Source organism: Pocillopora verrucosa, chromosome 14 (genome assembly GCF_036669915.1).
Source record: "Pocillopora verrucosa isolate sample1 chromosome 14, ASM3666991v2, whole genome shotgun sequence".
In the NCBI taxonomy this organism is placed as follows: Eukaryota; Metazoa; Cnidaria; class Anthozoa; order Scleractinia; family Pocilloporidae; genus Pocillopora; species Pocillopora verrucosa.
In genome coordinates this window covers 11,059,478-11,081,610 of record NC_089325.1, presented here as the reverse complement: position 1 = coordinate 11,081,610, position 22,133 = coordinate 11,059,478, and the positions used below count along the sequence as shown (strand labels likewise).

The window sequence follows — 22,133 nt, the reverse complement described above, 5'->3', positions numbered from 1 at the left end:
GTTTCAAATAATAATTCAGTTCGGCTCGCACAACCCAAATTTGAAGAGGAGACTACGACGTCACTTTCTCTGTCGATTCAGTCCCCTCTCGATGCTACACAATTGGAACGCAATCTGGCTATGATGATTAGTCTTAAAAATTAAAATAACTTTTGGAATATAGGTGTAATAATTACCGTGGTGTATTTCGGCCCAGAATCGAGTAAAAACAAGAAAAACAGGTGTTAATCTCAGGGGTTGTTTTACTTTTTGTTTGGGAATGAATAGATTTTTTTTAGTGAAATTTTTTTCTGTTGCAGGTGCTTTTAAAGTTATCGGGGGTCCCGGCGCGCCGACAGTTTCAGAAGGGGCAACAAAGACGGAAAAAAAGAAAAATGGACTGTTCAGTGGTTTTATTGATTAGGATTATTTATTGTTTGAATTTAGCCGCAGCTATGTGTGTAAAGAGTTTTACTTAACTCAATTTATGTATACCGGCACATCGGTTGTTCAACTCGGATTGTTAGGCTGTTATAAATGTTCCTAACGATGGTGCCACTGGCCAATGCGTGATGAATTCCTAACGTAGTAGCTGAGTGTGCACGGCCAATCGGATTTAACTAACAATCAATGCTAACCAATCAAAATAATAGAATGCGTCTAACAAAGCAGACTTTTCCGCTTCAGCTTTAAAACAGAAGTGGATGAAACTTTCTGGTCAGGACGTATGGCTATCTTGGCAATTTACTAAACAATCTAACACTTATTGACAAGATCACATCACTTTTTTAAAGAGCTACAAGGAAATTAATAGAATTGCCTAAATTTGAAAAACAGCAAATCCAGTTAGAAATTAGTGATTTCAAAAAATTTCAATCGGCTCATTTCTTTTGAACAGTACACATATAATAGAGCTCGTAATGATTTTAAATTAGCGGAGCGCTCGAGCTCGGCCAATTTGAATTCACTCGTAAGGTTAATTGCTAAATTGTATCCACTCAGTCCTATTCTCATAACAAAGATTTCTATTGGCTTTGGATAAAAATCCAGGATTGCTTAGTTTTTGCTTTACTTTGCTTCGTGGTTAGTCCCGACTACTCGCGCCACTTTTCCAATCAATCAGACTCAAAAACTAAACCATTGATGCTTGGTCATCCGCGTTTTCCCGCGCTTTAGGTGGGGTCTTACTTCTGATTGGCTCCTTGTGATATTTTCATTAGTCCTGATTGGCCGTCGTAATATTTTCATTAGTCCTGACCGGCCGTCGTGATCATTTTGGTAATTGTTTTAATGAAACTCGATTGAAACTTTTCTCCTCTTTTTAGCTCTTAGTCTGAGAGAAAGTGAAAATTCCTTTTCGCTGAATTTGACTGTAATTATTTCTAGAACGTTTATTCATAGTGATGATATCTTGTTGAGGACACTATTGTAAAAATAAAATGTATCGAAAGTTGCTAGGCATACGAATCGAAATTTGAATAATGTATAATTTTTATAAATTTATTTGACCTTTAGGATTTTTATTCTTGTTATTTATATAATTCAATAACTCATAATGCTAGGACAAGTCAGTTCGTAGGTTTGATGGGAGTTTGAAATAAATATATTCATTTCAAACGACTCAATAAGTCAATAAATTGCATATTCCCGTGCTGCATGTGTAGTGTTTGCAGATATCATGCTGAACCTCATCCACTAATTGCTTGATAACCCTGAAAACCCAACCTCGTTCCCAGGTTCTCCTCTCCTCTTCCCGCGAGAGAGGACGGGTTCCTTAGCCTGAGAACGCGGATGCCTGAAAACTAAGATGATTCCGAAATAAACAATCAACAAAGTTTGCACAAAAACAGGGTGATGAAAGTTTCCGCAAATGCAGATGAATAATGGAACTTACTGATCAGATTCGAGGTACTGATAAGATGTTTAGTGATTGTATTCAAGTGAATTGGCGTCCTCCGAGAATTTTGACAATCTGTTGACGAAAAATGTCACTTTACAAAATTTGAAAAACCTAACCCTTTATTAAATGTTTCATGCCGGAAAAAGCTTGAATTACTCTTTGGAATGGTGTGATCATAACTAGATACAAACTTTTGTTAGTCTTCACATATTCACTGTAACACGAGGATCAATAGTCAGCCCGTAAAATATATAACGAAATGTCATCTTTCAGCAGCGCATTTCGATTCAGCTCTTCTGGTGATAGACAGCGAAGAGGAATCTGAATGGAAATCTCGTGACAAATGTTTAAGAGGATATCATTATACGTCATTAATTTTTGATGAAAAATTTGTGGATGAGTGCTGTTAAAAAGAGCATTTACAGGTACCAAACATAGACTAGAAGACTCAGTTTTTCCATCCACTGTCAAGTCCTCTGGGAAATGTGAATATATGAGGTACGACAACTCGCATCTCCATGGTTTTCCCTTTTGGTGTTTGTCAACACCAGCTTACGACCGCCTCGGGGTTTAATTTATTTAGGGGTTTTATGTATGACTGACAATTTCGCCGGTGATGTAGCTTAGATGAAGGCAAATAGATGTAGTTATTAACAGTCCTGTTTTCTTCAATAATGGCTTGAAAACGCAGGCCATTGTTTTCTATTACGAATTAAAAATGTCTAGGCTAGAATCGTCTATCAACAATAGAATTATAAACTGGCGATCTCTGTTTTTAATTAACAGACTTACGTTGCAAGTTATTGAAATGCTTTCTTCACTCAAATTAAAAATGGTCACGTATTGAAGGACTGTGTGTCTGGAGGAAATTTAACTTTATCGTTAACCCTTTTAGGAAGATGATACATGTCTTACTTCAAAATTCACCAGTCTGTTTGAAATGCAATATGCAAAGAACTTTGAAGGGCTTTTTTTCCGCATTGAATAAACGTTTTGTTTTCGTAACATAAATCGTTTGTTTTTATTAAGACTTTTATGGCTGGCTTTCATTAGAAAAGATGTTTCACGAAGAGTAAATATTATGGTTAGGGTTAAGCATTTTGCAAATGAAAGAGAAAACTGGCTGAAGACTTAATCTAACAAAACATTCAACTGGTTTAGTTTGGTGAAATCTGTCATTACTTTCATGAATTTTTCATGACGATAGAATTATCCTTTCTTTAATGCAAATGGATTATAAAAAGGCGGTGCTTTCAGGCGACCAATTTACAAATCAATTGTTCGGTGGTGTGGAAATGTTAGGGCGGACTTAAGCCTGTGATAGCAGTTCGTGTTTGGGTCTTCAAGTTTAAAACTGATAAAAATATTGTCAGTCGATCAAACTGAACGTAAACAACTTGAATTCGAATACTGAACTTAACTATAGATTTAGAACGTCAGAGGCAGGTGAAACTACAGGAGGTAATGGTTGAACTAATTTATTTCATTGTAGTTTGACATGTTTATAGTCACACGAAACGAAAAAAGCGGCATGTAAAGCTCGCAAAATATAAAATTCTACTGAAGGCAATGAATTCGAGCGCGGAGTTAAATTGCAGACTGCTGCGTTCGTTTCATAAACTGCCATATATTATTTTCGCGTAAAAACTATGTGACATATGTTAAGCACACTAAGAATACGCCAGAAATTAAAGTTGGAGTTGCTACGACACTTAACTTACAGTAAACCAAGACTTGTCGGTATGTGTTTTCTCTTCACAGAGGATTAAAACGTACTTTGAACAGCAAGCTATCAGACCGGATTTTCGTCAGAAAGAGGGATGGCTTTGTGTTCAACTTCTGCCAACAAGGAACAACCCTTCCTGCCATCAATATGTAATAAAGAAAAGCACAGACATAGCGCAGAAATCCGCGCCGACGTAGAGGACTTGAATCGACGAATAGAATTTTCTGAGGACATGAACGAATCGTCTAAAACAACCGCGAGGAAAGATTCATCATCAAACAAAACTTCTCAAAAAAACGACATATGTAAGAGTGGACGAGGCAAAGCGATCAAAACAAGGACAGACAAAAAGCGAGGAACCCATTTTCATTTACCCCCGCTATCTTTAAAGCCAGCCGGAAACGCTCGGCCAGTGGAAAGTTGGAGTGCTGCGTTAGGTTTACGGGAGAGCTTTGAGATTCCTCGTGGTTTCTTGAATAAACTTACCAACGAGGTGCTCAGAATCGATCGACTCTTGAGAGAAGAAGCTATGTTAAAGCAGATCAGAGAAACGAGGATAATATCTAGGCAATTGAGCGAGTCTACGGACAAGCGAAAACTCTCTTCTTTTGGACTTTCATTGCAACATACTGCTCGACCAAAATTCTCCTACTTTCCTTCGCTAACAGAGCCATCAATTGAGCGTCCGGGATCGCCCTTGAAGCCGTGTCGATCACCAGAAAATAAAAATCGAGAGCTAATGAATCAACAGGAACTTGAGATTCAAAGGAAAATGAAAGCGTTTAAGCATCGCCATTCACATCCCAAGCGTAAAACAAAATTAAAATGAGGAAACTAAGTGCATTTGTCTAGGAAAAAAGGCCACGATTTGCACCGTAGGTTGTCAAGGGAACGAACAATTTACAGGATCTCGATTGTTTACACATAGGTGCCACCTATGTTTCCTGTTTTTCATCTATATTTAGTCTGGAAACTTGTACATGTTAATTACTAGGAACAAATGATCAAAATCTTTTTTAATTTATATATTTTAAGTTTTCAAATAATAGACGCCTTCAGAGCGACAAGTAAACTTTTATTAAAACTTTATTTCAATAAATTCACAAAGCTCAGCATGTGATAGTTTATCCTCAGTCAGCATGCTTCACACTGAAACGAACACAGCGATCAAACATCTGCGCATGTGCGGATTTTGTAACATCCATAATGTGGGCTTTCTAGAAAGCTTTCAGGGCTATCACGCCTGTCAGAACCAAGTTTTCTCACACGAATAACAAACAACTACTCAAGCCAGTAAGGTACGGTGTTTTAGAAGTGTAAAACCTTTTTGGTCTTTTCAGGTAAAGCTCTAAACAGAATGGTAAATCAACAAGATACCCATACTTAGATCAGCTTTCTGTTTGAAAAGTATCGAATTATCCTTCTACCTACTACCTACTTTTGCTTCCTTTTATAGATATCTGTAAACATTTCAATCATCTATCGCTTAATTTGCGAGAAAGCTGTTGTTTCCTTTGAAATTTTTCCGCGGGAAATTGGCGCGGGCAGTTAACGTTGATCCCTCGCGCATGCCCGACGTTTTACCGCTGTGTTTGCTGAACGGTAGCTGGACGGAGCATCCCTCTTCTATTTAATGGTAAATTTTTACTCGGCTGCACATGAGATTTCTGCATTCTGTCAATCAATCCATAAAAAACGGAGAATTAGCTAAAGGGCGACACGAGAGGTGATGCTTTTCCACAAACATCTTCTGAACCTTTTTCAGTGATATAAAAATCTTGGTGTATTCCTCCCTCGTTCTCAGGCTCCCCGGCTCGAGGGCTTTTTCCTTTTTTTTCGGTTTCATCTTTTCCAATTCCATTTTCAATCTCTCTCTCTTATTTAAAGGCGGAGGCGAAGGGAACCTTTGAAAATAGGAATACTTCATGCGTGAGAGTTTTTGCGAGCACTGCGTATATCTAAGATCCCGTTGGAATTCGTAGTTTTTCAGCAATCGCGGAAAACTTTCATTTAAATTTTTAGCTTCATCTGTTTTGGGATGGTGGTTCTCTGTGTCTCCTCTAATGTCTGAAGTGTAAAATTCGTCTTTATTCAAATGAGGATTTTCTTCAATTTCTTCTCCGGTTTGAAGACCTGTATTTGATCCTGCGGAGAGATGAAGTTTTGGTAACTTAAAAACTGCCAAATCTGCAACTTCAGGATTTTCTCTTACTTTTTTTTCATCTTCAAATGTAACCACCTTCGCATATTTCTTCACACCAAAGTCGAGTTCAGGTAATGCCTTCAGTTTACTGGTGTCTTCAGATCTGTTCACCATCTCCTCCTCCTTATAAGTATCAAAACGCCGATCGCATTCAGATTCTCGGGATATCAAATGTGGAAGCTTGAGTTGAGTGTCATCTAGTTCAAGTTCCTGGTCGGTCATGATGCACTGAATATTTCAGTGCGTTGCTCACAGAAGTTGTTATTTAATCTCCTCACCTTTTCGTGCCGTTACAAAGCCCCTGTTAGGTACCGTGAGCTCTCGGAGCTTTCAACAACTGATTACCAACCAGGTGAAAATGTCAGTTTACGTTGATCTCGATATCTTGGCGTTTAAGAAAATAGAGAATCACTGACACCATAGCGACCGTACTAGACGTAAACTTACAACTGGTGAAGTTCAAATCGACGATGGATTTAAATGATTTCTCTTCGTGGAATCACATGCACTTACTAAAGCGTCCAAAGTTTTATCACGGTTGGTAAAAATTTGCTAAAGGAGAACAAAAATAAAACAGCTTAGAGTTATTTGGCTATGTTGGGAATAATTTCCAAAACTGTAAACAAGACATGCACCTGTCAGACTTGGCCGGTGGAAACGTAGATTTACAACAAAGGACGCCAATCATAGCCAACGTTAGGTGTGAAGAAATACTTAAATTAATTGGCCCGATGAATTGGTGTTATTTCTTTAAAAAAAGCCTCTAGCTTTCCAGACAGAATATGGCCTAAGATGAGTTTCATTTGCAAATTTATCGTTATGTTACTAATGTCCTTTTTAATCTCATGTTTTTTGTTGGAGTAATTAAAAAGCATAGTGAAAAAACAAATTTAATTCGCAATCGTCCATCGATTGTACAACAATTTTGATCCTGATTGAGGTTTTCTTATGTATTGCATTTTCAGGGTGTGAATATTTTCAATAGAGGATCAACAGAAATCCACCCTTTGAGTCACATGGATGCTGTGCGTATCCATTTAAAATGACAGGGGGAACGACAGAGATAAATTGATCGGATTAAGAAGGAACTAAAGCCTGACTTAGTGGCCCTTTCCTCTCCTTTTATTCAATTGAACTCATTGAGTTGAGTGGTTTGTAACATAATTACATGTTACAGAAATCCTTCCAGTTTTGTTTTATATGTAGCATTCAGTCACACCTCAAAATTTTACGTACTTTGATGAACGAGCGAAAAGCGCAACAGTGAAGCACATGCATTTGATATCTTTGAACGAGAGTAGACTGGATCTAGTATTGTCGGAAATCATTGGGTAATTTAAGGGAAATAACATTAAATGCTGTTTTCAATAAATCCTATTGCACGACTCGAAACAAAAACTGTCAGGAACTTTTTTAATAGAAAGAAAAGACGAACAGGACAAGTCCAATACGTTTATACGTTTATATATGTAACTTTCTACTTCATTTACTGAGAAAGTTAAACGCAAGCCTCTACTCTATGATCTTGGCCCAGTCTTTTTTTTCTGGCTCGCGTCCAAACTTAAAATCAAGCGTCGCCCTTACATGGTATTCTTTCGTTCATCCTGGTCATATCCCAGCATCCCTTCGTTCATGATGACCAGCATTTCCCATCATAACTGAAGGATGATGGGAAAGGAGTGAAAAGGCGACCGCCTCCTTTTGACTCAGTCCCCAGTTCGCCTCGTTCGCCCGCGTCCCATAGTTTTTCATTTAAATAGAGGAGGCATATCTTTCTGAGGAAGAGATTACCATTGTCAGTAGTTTTTCATAGTTTCTGTCGTGGCTATCTCCAGTTACCCATAAACTGAAATTTCTCCCCTTTTCCATTTCTCCTTCCTTTCATTCGGGTGTGCTCGTCGATTTTCATGGCCAAATTCAACCTGTACCTAAAGAGGATTTTCATGTAAAGGAAAGTAATTTGAGCATGAAACTGCTCAATAATCCCAGCTTTCGAAACGATAGTTACACTTTTTCTATTAAAATACAAAGACAAACTACAGTAGAGTTTTAATTTTAATCGCCTGACAGGCCTTATTAGCTCAGGTTAGCAGGTGGTTAAAAAAACATCTGAATTTTCCTTAAAATCTTATTTTTAGATTTATCATTTCTCGAACAATATGGTTTTGGCGCGCAATGAAAGAGTCTTGCGTCGTGACTCGCTGGCACTAAAATGGCTCTCTGAAAAAGATATGTTGATTAAACTGGCTGATTTGCTTTGATATCACAGATTATAACTTGTGACGTATACACAATCTTGGCATATACACATTAAACAGTGAAATACCAAATAGCTGATGTCGATAAAGACAGCAGGTACCGGTAAATGGTTTAACCGCACGTTTTTGCAAAAGTGAGCCGTAGTTTTATGTTTTTAAATGATTTATGAGATAATTCTTCAAGAAAAAAAATTATTTTTTGAAAACCAGCTCCTGTTTTTCAGCCGTTGCACGAAGTGATGAAGGAAAGTTTTGTTTCACTGTGATATTCACAATGTCATCGACAGAAAATCTATTTGAAGACGCTGGGAAGTTCACGAGCAGTTTAGAGTCAGGCTATAAATCCGAAGGAACAGATAACGGTCTGCCTCTTCCGAAACACAAAAGCAAAAAAAGCAGCAAGAAAAAAGAGTCTGGCAAAAATTTGGGCTTGGAAAACAAAGGTTTCGAAGCCGATACTGAACAAACAGACACAAGTACCAAACATAAGATTCAAGTTCATCGGGCATCAAGCGAAAGCAAAGCACGAAAGTTGACAACGCAAGATAAACGGCGACATAGCGATACGGGAAGAATATCAGTGCTGGATGATACCACAAAACCCTCTCATGAAAGCGCTGCCGCACAGAAAGAAAGAGGCTCCACTCGGCGGCGTTCAAGCGCTGATGAAGATTTAAGACGAAGAGCTTGTTTCAACTCGATGCGGCTTCGCCGAGTTTCAAGTTCCAGCCAGCTGCCTTCTTATGAAGTCGATACTAGTGTGGAAGACGAGATGTTTTACCAAAACCTACCAATGACTAGTGTTGAAAATGGACATCAGGAAATGACTAATCAAGAAAGACCTAAAGACGAAGTGTTCCACCAAAATCCACCGATGGATAGAATTGAAAACGAGTATCAAGAAGTACCTTATCGAGAAAGGCCTAGATTAAATAAGGCTGACAGGGTATTTTCCATGGACAGTTTATGTAACTCTGTCGAGCAAGAAAATAGAAAGCTGGACGAATATTCCATGCGCCTATCGTGCGCTCTGGAAGAGAGAGCCAAACTGGAACAAGAGTTGAGCATTTTACGCAGCAATGCTTCGGTTGCACGCACCATGTCAACAGAGGAAAGTGAAAGGTGGAAAATATCGCCCGGCATTCACTATCGAAATGAAAAGTACAACTCGGAGAGAAGGATAAGTTCCAGAGGTGATTTAGACATGCAATTATCAATTGAACAGCTTAGAGGTATGCAACTTGAACAAAATCGAAAACTACCTAATGTTCCCCCTAGAGTAGCTTCTCAAAGAGACGAAGAAATCCACGAGCGAATAGAGTCAGTAAATGAGACGAAAGTCGAAAGACTACTTCAGCGAAAAGTGTCCGAAAAACTTCCTCAGCAGGCAGAAGGGAAAACAAAAAGCCAGAATTTTCGCCTCAGCGATCCCGAAAAGACGAGAAGAGAACGTAAATTGGCCGATTTAGCCGCAGATCTGTGGAAAAAGCTGTCGCAAGGGGAAAAATTTTCTGAAAATGAAGTTGAGCGTAAAGTAGCAACACCTGATGTACCAATGAGAAACGAAAATGATAAAGACTTCAAGACTCGTGGTGATTCGTTTTACAACATGGGGTCAGCAAGTGAAACAGATTCCGAGGAATACTACATTCCTGAATTAGCTAAAGAAGCCATTCCTTCGACCTCAGGCATAAACTCGTTAAAGAAAAAGAACGCTAAAGGAAACTCTTTAATGCGTTCAGAATCAGCTTCAAGTCTGACGCGCACTGACGCGTTTAGAAGAAAGCAGAGGCGCCCCATGCGACAGAAACGCGTTTCAACTGCATCCGAGCCGCGGAGCGGGGAAGCAAAACCTCTCAAGTCAATGGAATTCAAAGATCCGCCAACGAATAAACACCGTCAAGAAAAACCGGAAAAAATGGAAGGAATTCGTAGCACTGAAGCTGTGAGTCAGAATCACAGTGCAAGGTTCGACTACATGCTGCCGCCTGGAAAACGAGGACAAGGGCGAAATCCATTTTCACAAAATTTGCAGTCTAGTCCAAACGAACCTCCTTCAGGAGAACAGCCTTTATCGGTAAAATTGCGTTATTATCAGGAATTAGAACAAAAGAGGTCTCAAGAAGAGAATGCGTTTGATTTATCTGACGCATTTATGGCTGCAGAGGACATAGAAGCAGAAATGAAATATCGAGAAAAAGCTGCTGGCGAAGCCGCCATTTTAAGGCGGGAAGCGTCGCGGTTGCTTTGGCAAGCGATGAATTTGGAACGCATTTGCGATCCGAATGCCCGAGTACGCCACATTTTTACGCCTTATTGACATGTCAGGCTCGGTACGTTGTTAATGAATGTTTGGAGCTCTCTTTTATGGGAAGAAAATACATTTTTCAGATCAGATGCTTGCGGTTCCTTTTTTTTCTTTTAAATAAATTTCTTAAATAATATGTTTTTCCGGATTTCGTTGTCTTTTTTTCCTTTCTTGTCTTTGTCTTTTGTCTGGCGTCCTCACATTTTTAAACTTTTATAGCCTTTAAATTTCCAAAGGGATCCCGGCCGAAATTGTTACTCCACAGTTACTAGATATGGAGTGCAAAGGAGAAGCCGTTAACTCAACTCGCTTTTCAGCTCTAAACACGGACTTGAAGTCCTGCGGACCAATATCACTATCTGAGCAAATGTTCACCTACTCCTCCCCTAATCCAATATCCAATAACAGTCAACTGATAATAAGTTAGGGTTGATGTAAAGCTAGGAGAGGGGTATTTGCACAGTTTCTCTGATACTGACATTGATTCAGCCCTGCAAATGCGCAATAGATACTTAACCCACTTGTTGTGCTCCATAATGTCGTTTTACTTAAACAATTTCGAATTGAGAATTGCGCTAACGTAAGTGGACGTCACCGATTGAATACAGCCGAAAGGTACGTATGAGAATAGCTTATTTCCGCAGAAAGCCTCTTCTGTACACATTAATCAATAATTTTTTCACCACCAACCCCCCCCCCCCCCGAACCCCAAAATTGGAAATAAAAAATAGAAAAAAAAACTGAAATATTGGTCAGCGGAAGCGCGATGAGCTAATAAGATCACGTGCCTTCAATGAGACAGGCAAGATGGCGGCTTCGTCGTCCCTCTGGCTGTGGAGTGTTTTTATTTCGTTTTTAGGATGTTTATGTGCTGATTCTTCCTTACCAGTTCCCGTTTTTATATGGTCTAAAGATAGGTAAGGAATCGAAAGAACATTATTTACCGATTGCACCGTATCCATTCAATTTTCAAAAGGGGCTTTTCGATCGAATTTCTATAATTTGGAAAATTGAAACTCAAACTTGACAAATTTTGGCAGAATAGACATGTGTTTGGATCAAAACGAAATCGTTTGGGAAATTTGAGATGTATGCTATGACTTTTGAGTTGGATTTGATATGAGGAAACTTTACTGAGTCATTTCTTTGTCTTGTTTAAGATTGATGAGACAAAACTCAATTTAGAATGTAGATTGTATTTATGAGTGTTTTCCTGTAAATTAAATACATGATTAATTTGTGGTAAGAAATTTTAGCGAACAAGTGCATTTAGGAAATTAAAAAATATTAACAGAATCAAATTGAGAGCTCTCTGAATCAGTCTCTTGAGACAGGCAAGTTCACTTTGTAACTTTCTACATCGTTTGCAATTACATAAGTGTTGGATAAATCTTGCATCATTAAGAACCTTCTTACGGTAGCCTATATGCACGTAGAGCTATACTGGTTATGTAGGCCTTGCAACCCAACTTTTTCAAATTTGAGATTTGGTAACCATAAAAATGAGATATGGCCGCATGAATTTATGTTTTGGTTGAAAAGCTTATTAAAAGAAAAAGATTTGAAAGCTTTGTACACAAATTGTTGTCTTACTTAAACTTTACATTATTAACAGCACTGAAATAGTCAAAATGTAACAGTTTGATGCTTGACTGCAAGAAGACAGGTTGTAAAATCAGCAACTTTTGCTTCTAATTATTGAGCTAATTATTTGCTTCTAATTATTTAACTTATTGAGTTCTTTCCACTTGCCACAGTATTCAAAATGATGTCAGCCTAGAGTGCTTTTTTTAAAGTTGAATGGTCTCAAAGCAGTTGCAAATTATGTGTCTTTGTTATCTTGCCAACAGAGGGGTTATTAGTTCTTCACCTGTACTGGCAGGGCACACAGTAAAGCAAAGTGATTTTCAAGATAAATATCTCAAGAAACTATTCAACACCCCGCAAATCATTTGTGTCTTTCTACAGGATAGGGTAAGTGGATCATTAGGCTTTTTTAACCTCTAAGACTGACTAGCATTCGATTTCTCCCTTTGTTATCCCCCTTGAGTCAAACATTATGGTCTTGAGAGTATAGGAAATGATCACCAACTGGAAACGCTCTTAATTGTTAAACTAATTATATTGTTAAACATATGTTGTTAAATTGTTAAGCGGTATATACACATACACCCATTTTCAAAAATGTTGCAATTTGAAAATATACATGAAATATAAATATCTTTTGTTTTCTCATCAGAAAGAGACTTTTTGATGAGAAAACAAAGGTGCATATATTTCATATATTTTTTACAATGTTTTTGAAAATGGGTGTAGATACAACCATATGTATGTATGTATGTATATGCATAATTCTCATACAAATAATTTCTTTATATTTTTTCAGTTGAGTATAGATGATCTTAGTCACTATGGTGATGCGTACAGCACTGGAAACCAAGGCACAGCATTTTACAACCTTAAAGTTGCCATGGAAGCTGCCAACTCATCAGCTGTCTTACCATCAGTAGATCTTTCCTCATCAAGTGGGAATAATGATGAGTTGCTTCACCTGATCAGAAAAATGGCAAGTGGTTTGGTGAAGGAGTTAAATCCAGAAGGTAAAGTTAATGGGTTGGAATGTGTCTGCCCATGTTTTAATTTATTTTCTCCCATTTCCAACCTTTTTGTCATGTGCTGCCTTACCAATGGTTAGATATAAATTGTCATGGTATAGCATTGAGTGGGTATTTGACTTATTAAATGAAAAACAAATGAAGAGGGTGTGTTTACATCTGAGCTGCAACCATTTTGGTTGCCATGGGGCATTGAAAAGTTTTGTGGGCTAAATTTGCAGCTAAGGTTGGTGATTTGATAACTTGTGTTTAGCTGTAATTTAGAAAGCTTTAACTTTTTCTTAATTGCTTTTTTTGTTGAGTTTAATTGGGTCAGATATTTTTTTAAAGCAATTAAATGTTGAAAAAAAATATTCAGGTTATGAACTAGCTGTTCCCTATTTTTCTGGCAATTTTAATTTTATTTCTGGCAGTTATGGTGGTGGGGAAATGGTAACTTGAATTTAACCTTTTTACTCTATGTGTAGTAATTCTCCTTACTGTCTGCCATACAACTCTTATTATGTCAAGTCAGAGAATTTGGTATTGGATCAACTAATAATCTCCTACTTGACATTTTCTTTCTTATCATCATTTGTCTGCTAGATATTGTATTGATATTAATTGTAAGGAAAAAATTTTGTCTTGGTCATTCATGGAAAGAAAGGATAAAGTAAGTTAGGCTTTGAACCATTCTCATTGCAAGTTAATGAACATCGATCTGTAGTCTAAGGAAAAAAATTTGTCTTGGTCATTCATGGAAAGAAGAAGGTAAAGGAATTTGGGCTTTGAACCAATCTCCTTCTAATGTGATGGATATCTGTCTGTAGTCTTTGTCCTTGTATGGTGTGGATGATACAGTTTGCATTTAACCCTTTAACTCCCAGAAGTGATCAACTTGAAACTTCTCCCTATAACATCCTTACACTATCCAGCAAACAGGTGATGAGAATACTGAAACTTATCAGGTAGAAGTTGTTAACTTGATCTAATGCTAAATTCTCCTAACTAATTTATGAGTAAATGTGTAGCAGATAGAGGGGAGAATTAAGGATCAGATCCTGGGAGTTAAAGGGTTAAAAGGTTGATCTATTCTATTAATGAGTTCTCTGATGGTTCCTTGACCTCTTATCTCTCAAACAGAAACAGGAAAGTTTGATATTACAGAATTTTCACTGGATAAGGAAAAGACCAATGTTTTCATCTTTCATTTGATGCCAACATCTTCAAGGTTTGTCTATCTTATTTAAACTTTCCCCCTTTCCCTTGCACTTTACTGTTCCCCAGTTCATCTTCTAAGACAACTTGCTTTATGAAGATTTTATACAATTTATCAATCTGTCTAAAAAAAAAAAAAAAAACTGCTATACCTTTGGTAACTACATCTAATAAATTGTTCACTTTTCTCTGAAGTTATTTAGTTATTTACTTAACCCTTTACACTCTAACATCAGTATGTTTATTCTCCTTACTGTTCTCCATGCATTTCTTGAAGTGCTAACTAGGAGAATTTGTCTAACAATCAAGGGCTTCTTTAGTTGGTGATCATTTCCTTTACTCAGGGGTGATATTTATGAGGAGAAATTTGATGCAAGTTGCTCCAAGGGGTCAAACATTGTTATCATCATTGCAATTTACAATTATTACACATTTGGATATATTTGGAGTACATTTGAGATTAAAAACAGTTATTGTACATCCACATGCATACATTTATCATTACATACTCACTGTAGATATCTGTTCAACATGTCATGTTTTTCTCTCATCCCCAGTGAACCTGCAAAGATGTTTATACAGAATGGTAAGTCAATACATGTATTTCTTTACATTTTCACTTTTTGGTGAAGTGTAACTGTTAGATGTTAAGTTTGAGAACTTTTCTGCCTTTTCTTTTTTCAGATAAGCTGATTGGGGCCATTAGTGGTCAGATGTCATCCACAGATTTGCCATATACATGTGTTATGACTGCAGGTTCTCCAAATGAGGTAAGACTAAATAACTAGTAATAACAGTCGACAATTTAAGTGTGTTCAATCGATCTTAGGAACGGATATTTGTCATGGGGTAACAAAATCCATTGTTGAAACAAGGTTTTGCCCACAGTTCTTATTTGTATTAACGCATTTTGCTTTGATCAAGTGGTCACTCTTTAACTACAAATCTTCCCATGGCATCCAGACCTAAGCAAGTCAGCCTGTGGGACTTCAATAAGCCAACAGGATTCAAGGCTCTTGCATGAAATTGAGGCCTGTGATCAGCCAGTCCAAGAGGGTGCCTTTTAATCCACTCAAGAGAAGCAACACGAATATGCTAAAAAATTTTTTTAATGCAATGTACAAACTGGCTGCGGCTTTTTGTCTTTTGTAGTCCAAACAAATGTTTGTGGTTTGTCATGACCAAAATTTCTATAGGTAAATAAGTTTTACAAAGTTCCTAGTGAGCAGCCAAACAATAAAAATGAAGGGAATGTAATAATTTCAACTCTTTGTGGTTGTAGAGGTACATCTCAATCCAATTATTACAGGTCTTTCACAGAATTCAGTAATCTACATCCTTTAACTTTCAAGATATCGTTGTTAATTCTCCTTTATGGCTGCTATACATTTCCCTGCAAATTAGTGGCAAGAGTTTGGTGTTCAATCAGGTTGATGACTTCTACCTGATAAGTTTGAATATTCTCATCTCCTGTTTTGCTAGAAAATGTTTGGAAATTATAGGGAGAAGTTACATGTTAATCACTCCTGGGAGCTAAAGGGTTGAGAGATCTTAAGATAAACCCTTATCTTATTTTCCCAAAGGGACTGACACAAGACACAGATAGAACAGAGTCAACTAGAAATGACACTGGTTTGAAACAATTATAGCGCTTTTTGATTGAGTGATGTTAAACCAAAACTAAAGTTAATAACAACTGGCAATTAGAAGAAAGGGAAATATCTTTGGTAGCTTACAAAAATTCAAAGTAAAACCTACCAGACTGCCTAAAGTATAGGAAAAGTTTAGCCAACACCTTGGGATTGGTATAAGATTAACTTTTTTAGACCAATTATAGAGTGAAGTGAAGCAAAACCAAAGTAATTGGGGATTACTTTGAATTTGCTATTCATTTGAAAATGCTCTAAAAACACTTTTAAATTAAACAGCAACATCAATGGGTCAACATTGTAATGATTTTGTTTCTTTCAAGGTTATTCATGAAAGACTTTTATTAGAGAAACAGTGGCAACAGGAATCACACGACAGATTCCGACGAGCTTTGGAGGTGGAAGATTTGGGAAGTGTACCTGAAGCAGCCGGAAAGAATAAACTTATAAATGGGAGTCTTTTTGCTGATGCTGGTTGCATTTTATTGTACTTCAAAGGATTTGAAATATTGGTGAATCGCACCACTCACAACGTTTTCAGCAATGCTACAGAGGACTTAACTTTTGATGTTCAAAAGGATTGTACTGCGGCTAATACAAGTGATAGGTATGATGCGTTATAAACTTTTGTGTCTATTAATTAACAATTGGAAGCTAGAGTTGCTCTCGGCTACGCCACGAACAACTCTTATGCATCTTTCATGCTCTCCAAACTTTCCACGTGCTTCATATCTTGATGAACGCATGCTGACGTATGAACCAATTGTTTTATAACATTTTCAACCTGATGGAAAATTTTTTTCTCAAGGGATTTGTTTGCTGACGTCATGAGTGTGTACAATAGGAATATGAAGCATGCTCGTGCAATTGAATTTGATTACACAAATTTACTAGCTATGTTATAATGGTCCTTTTAGCCAAAATTTTTTAATGATATAGTTATTTCACTGTGTAATTTGATAGTGTAGTTACAGTTACATGTACTAGTCCTAAGAGGATTGTTCAGAGGTGGTGGAGTTTTTTCTGGTGGAGTGTTTTGAAATCCTTTGCCCTTTGCATAGTCTTTTTTGATGCAAGTAAACTCTTTGCAGTTGTCACATAGTTCAAATGAATAAAGGGGGTAAGTTTTTTAAGAAACTGTGGTACTGCATTGGTTGGAGAGTTTAAGAAGGTAATTTAATATCATCAACTGAGTTAATAGCATAAATTGGCCACTATAAAGAGCTTTAAAGGTAACATTTCAGGTGTTAGCCCTTGGTCAGTGCTCTTTGCTCTGATGAAGGGCTAACACTCTAAATGTCAGCTTTAAAAAGCTCTTTATGGTGGCCAATTTATGCTATTAACTCAGTTGATAATATCAAATTACCTTTGAATAGTTCAGTTTGTCTGTAAGCCATTTGCAACTTACGGTATTTTTGTGTTGCTGTGTTGCTTGTTTGTGGGCAGTTAAGTAAATTTTTTATAGTGACAAAAAGTGTTTTTCTTTCTGTTAACAGTATCACAATCATTTTCAAAGGTATTAAAGGAGTTAAAACATTAGATCTGAGGTAAGAAGAACATAAATACTCGTTCTTGAGATTTGAAATCATTCCTGGGGATGAGAGGAATCAATTCTTAACGTTTAAAGATAATTGTCTCCTATTTTCTGATGTTAAGTATCTTGAGAATTTTATTCTGAATTCAAACACTACCTCCTATTTGATGTATTACACAATTTTTATTTACAAGCACTATCTGTTTGACAGTTTAGTTGAATGAATTGTTGGGAGAATGTAATTGTTAGTCATTCCTGGTGGTGAAATGGTCAGCAGAGTGTATTTGTAGTACATTGAACCTCTAACACTTGTTTCATGTGTTTCTTTGTTCTAAGCTTTACCTTTACTACAAATGCATCTGAATGGAAATGCACTGATGCAACCTTAAAAATTGATGGTACATTAAGTGGTCAAGAAATTAAGGGAACCTTCACATTCAATTCAAGTGGAGTATTGACAGCTCCTAGTGAATATTCATACAGTTGTGTCAGTGTGACAATGAAACACAACAAGACCCTAATCAGCTTCAAAAACTTTCAGGTAAGATTGATGACTTGTTCTAGCTTAAAAAACAGTCCAATTATGGATAGCCATGCACTGTGCAATATTACCACCTACCTAATGCAGTATGACCACTTTTTTTGCCCAATGGAATTTAAACACCATCCATGAAGGATCATTTTTTTATGAACATTGTCAATCCAGGTGCCCCCTTACTTTCATGGCATTTACATGTATTAACAGGGTTTTACTGTCATCTGTGAACTCTTTGATTCCTGAATCACTTCCAGACAGCTGATGTTCCTTTTTTTTCTCTGTTAGTTGTGAGAATTTGTTCTTTTAAGGTGACATCCTTTACGTTGTTAAAATGAATTTGACTTTTGTCACCACTTGATTTGCTTTAATTCAATGTTAACAATTGCTATAAAGAAGCCTTAAAAAAATGATCAGGTGTTGATGGGCTTTCAATTGATGTGCTTTGTTTTCATTCTGCACTGCTAAAGGAAGGTAGTCTACTATCACTTCTGGAAGAAAAATGATGATTAAACACAGAAATATAAATGGAGTTGGTTTTGTTGTTAATAAATGAATGAGCTCTCCAGTTTTCCTCATACAATGAAATCAACACTTGGTGGTGCACAAAGAGCCACCTTGTAAAAATCCAAGTTACCATGTATTTTTCCAGTAAATGTGAACCTATCTGTCAACCAAACATTTTGTTTCATTCCCTACAGGTTCAGCCAATTAATGTTAAGAACGGCACCTTTTCCTATGCCTACGATTGTACAGGGTTCTTCAACATCCCTATTCTTATGGGGCTGATCACGACGGGTGTTCTTCTGATCATCCTCTTTATCGCAGTGCTTGTCATGTTCAGCTTGACTACAATGGACCGATTTGATGATCCCAAAGGTCCTACCATCCACGTTGCAACTGGTTAGACAAAATTGAAGTCATTGACGTGGATTAGATCAGCTGATAGTTTGAAATGCAGTTTACTGTTCCCTCTTGATAATAGTGTGATGAATTATTTGACAGACTTTTGTTGGTTGAACAAAATTTTCAACTTTAGGTACTACATTTTCAATTATTAAATTTAAATTTTTGAGGTGCTGCATTTCTAGTTGAGTCTTGTGGAAATGTTCTGGTCACTTCTTAATTGTGAGTCTTGCATTGTGCAGTCAAGTTCTTTTTTTTAATAACTTGGGCAAGTGGGAAGAGAGAAATGTTTAAACAATCATGATCATGAACATGAATCATGCTAAGTGTTTGCGGCAATCTCTTGGCAGATCAGGGGGGGGGGTCAGTCTAGGGGGGCAAAACACAAAACCCCCCACCCCATCAGACATGGGTTTTGTTTTTTTTAACTACAGTAGGTACTTGTCTGAAACCAAAATGACATGATCACATATTACTACTCAAGTTAATATAAGTATTTAAAATTAAGTTATCTTGAAATATTTCTCAGCTTATTTAGGCCCTAGCCTGAAAAATTAATTAAGTTGTCTTTTCCTAATCAAAGTATTGACCCCCACCCCTCCCCCCTTCCTCCTTGACAAAATTTTCTCAACCTTCCCCCCCCCCAAAATATCATTATGAAGTGTCCATCAGATCATGGAATGGGAAGGTTTAAGGTTATCTTGTACCCAGGTCCTACCTTAACTGCTTGGCTGTGGAAGGTCTGTGTACATGACCCAGGCTAAGGCTGAAATATTCTTGAGTGGCTCAGAATTTTACTTTTTGTCATAATTTTGGCAAATGTTAAATAAAGTAACTGAGACATTAATGATTAATTCAATTATTCAATTAACAATGTGCAATGATGGGAGATGGTGAGAAGCTTTTTGTGGGAAAAATATTTCATCTGCCAATATTTTGCTTTCCAAATAGTGGAAATTTGTTTGTCATGTCAAATAACAGTAGCGATGAGGAATATTGTTTTAAAAGTTCCTTTATTCATGACTTTTGGTGACTGATAGTTTTTTGGTCACATTAGTAATTGGTTAAAAGGTCATCGTAAGGATCTATGACAAAAATAATTTAATCAAAAGTTTTCAAACAGGTAGCTTGAGAAGTTTGCATTATATTTTGAATTAATGTTTTGTATTACAAAAAATGTTTTCTCCCTTGTGGTAATCTGGATTACTGAGTAATTATATTTGGATATTTCTAGCTCTTAATTTACAATCAATGACTTATCAACATAAGCATTCATGCTAAATATAAATTTAAAGTGAATGTGTTAATTCAAGTGAGCTATTTGCTTGATGAGTTTCTATCAGTTTTGTCCATGTAGTTGTGCTTTTCAAATCAGCATTGTATCTAACTTTCCTATGATGATTGCATGAAATGAGGATAAAAAATAAAAGGACTATTGCAGTGTTTTGGTTTGTTTCTTACCATCTCTGTGTAGAATGAGAGAAATTTTTTTAAATTTAGTGTTGACTTTTATGTGGGATTGCACTGATTGTTCTTTTTTTCCTTTTCTCTACCCTGAAATTGGTTCTGAAAACTTGTGGCATCCTCACCATCAAATAGATGCAAAACTATACAAATTGTGACAGCTCTCTTTGGCTTCCTATAATTTTTTTTTCCAAAATAACCAGTTCTAGTTGCAGTGGTGATCAGTTTGGTTTGATCCTACATCACTTAAATGAAAAGTGCAGTAACTAGTTCCAATCTCATTTGTGATTAGGTTGGATTTGTCCAACAACACGTAAATGAAAAGCCCTCCAAAAGTTTCTTGTCATATGACCAAGCTAAGTATTGCTCAGGTGTCATTTTTTCCATTATTATTGCTCTTTCACATCGTAGAAAATTTATAGTATTTAAATTGGTTTAAGCTCCCATGGACCAATCCAGTTAACCCTTTTATACCCTAACATCAGCATGCATATTCTACATACCATTCTCTATATTTTTCCTAAAGTGTTGATGAGGAGAATTTTTTTAACAATTAACCCTTTAACTCCCAAGAGTGATTAACATGTAACTTCTCCCTGTAATATCTAAACATTATCTTGCAAACAGGTCATGAGAATACTCAAACTTATTAGGTAGGAGTTGTTATCTCGATCTAACACCAAATTCTTGTAACTTATTTACAAGGAAATGTGTAGCAGTTAGAGGGGAAAATTGACAACCAGATCTTGGGAGTTAAAGGGTTAAGAACTTCTTTACTGAGTGATCATTTACTTTATTCTCATGACCTTAATGTGTCATTCTTGGCTAACATTGCAGTCCACATTGGAAGGAGGTATCAGATGCTAGGTACTCTTCTGGGTCAAAGGGTCGACGGCACCTGGAAATAACATGAGTACCGGAAACAGATTGTTGGATAAAACCAATTTGTATTGTGTCTAACTGGGTTTCATGAGTGTCTCCTTTTATATATCCACAGCCTATTTGGGATTTAAGTGGAATTCCAGCATGGTCCAGCATTAATCTGGCTTATGTCCCAGTGACCTCTACGGCCATATTCAGGTGGATTGCAGACAAAATGTGGATTTTGACCACTGTCATTGGATACCTCCTCTTGCTGATTCAGACTACCCTACACAACCTATTTTTAAATTTTCTCCCCATTATGAATTTATCTCGTCAGTTTCCAGAACTATTTGACTATGCTCCTTTGCTTTAGGACACAGAATTCCTTAAATATATTTCTTTTTGCTCCTCCCTTGTGAGTGACTTGGACTTCATGCTTGCCTTGCACTTGCCTCCGTTCGCCTCAAAAACGCCAAAAATTGCGCCTGTTCTGCAGGCTAGCTGTTTCTAACCTCAGTCCTTCTTCCAATAGAGTACTCTTACTAAGGTTCTTGAGATGAATGTCGTAATGAGTGGGAATGGGGCGGATAATTAAACCGTGGGCTCATATCAGGTGGTGTCTTCATATCGAGGCTAACAATCAGTAGAGTCCAGTATCTTTATTGAGAGAAAGTATGGCGGCCATCTTAGAGGTGGGAAATTTTAATATTTCTGTATTTCTGGTAGTTTCTTTCCCTCTGAAAATTCACTATATTGTCTAGTGGGTTAGATAATTTGATGAGAGTTTCGAGATCTATTTTACGCTCGTTTTAAAGTAGTATGCTTTTTTCAGGCAGAGAGCTTCAAAGCAATTCTCTTAACCATTTTGTCTGTTAACAACAGGTCATGACTCCATACCTGTGGATCGGCATCTGAGGTATCGGCAAAAAAATCAAACCCTAGTGAATACAGAATTCGAATTTAGTTTTTTACTATTCATTGGCCAAGAAATGCAG

General features: G+C 37.0%; 3 protein-coding genes and 1 pseudogene across 5 annotated transcripts in view; all 4 read left to right on the top strand.

Annotated features, from left to right (window-relative positions):
- Nucleotides 1-1,630, top strand: part of LOC131789730 (synapsin-2) — a 51,253-nt gene extending 49,623 nt beyond the window's left edge. For all 3 annotated transcript variants that reach the window (XM_059106906.2, XM_059106905.2, XM_059106907.2), the window contains one exon: nucleotides 300-1,630. In XM_059106906.2, coding sequence (XP_058962889.2) covers nucleotides 300-403 — 104 coding nt within the window. In that variant the 3' untranslated portion in view covers nucleotides 404-1,630. The remainder of the gene's footprint in view (nucleotides 1-299) is intronic.
- Nucleotides 1,631-2,245: 615 nt separating this feature from the next.
- Nucleotides 2,246-4,706, top strand: LOC131789738 (uncharacterized; annotated as a pseudogene).
- A 3,517-nt stretch (nucleotides 4,707-8,223) lies between these two features.
- LOC131789723 (trichohyalin-like) lies at nucleotides 8,224-10,453 on the top strand. The gene has a single exon (XM_059106896.2). It carries the CDS (start codon nucleotides 8,341-8,343, stop codon nucleotides 10,384-10,386), a length of 2,046 nt encoding a protein of 681 aa, XP_058962879.2. The 5' UTR covers nucleotides 8,224-8,340; the 3' UTR covers nucleotides 10,387-10,453.
- A 710-nt stretch (nucleotides 10,454-11,163) lies between these two features.
- On the top strand, nucleotides 11,164-20,253 carry LOC131789692 (V-type proton ATPase subunit S1). The gene is made up of 10 exons (XM_059106854.2): nucleotides 11,164-11,291; nucleotides 12,225-12,348; nucleotides 12,761-12,974; nucleotides 14,112-14,199; nucleotides 14,744-14,772; nucleotides 14,871-14,956; nucleotides 16,159-16,442; nucleotides 17,332-17,382; nucleotides 17,706-17,910; nucleotides 18,606-20,253. The coding sequence occupies exons 1-10, from the start codon at nucleotides 11,182-11,184 to the stop codon at nucleotides 18,810-18,812; spliced, it is 1,398 nt and encodes a 465-aa protein (XP_058962837.2). The 5' UTR covers nucleotides 11,164-11,181; the 3' UTR covers nucleotides 18,813-20,253.
- The last annotated feature ends 1,880 nt before the right edge of the window (nucleotides 20,254-22,133 follow it).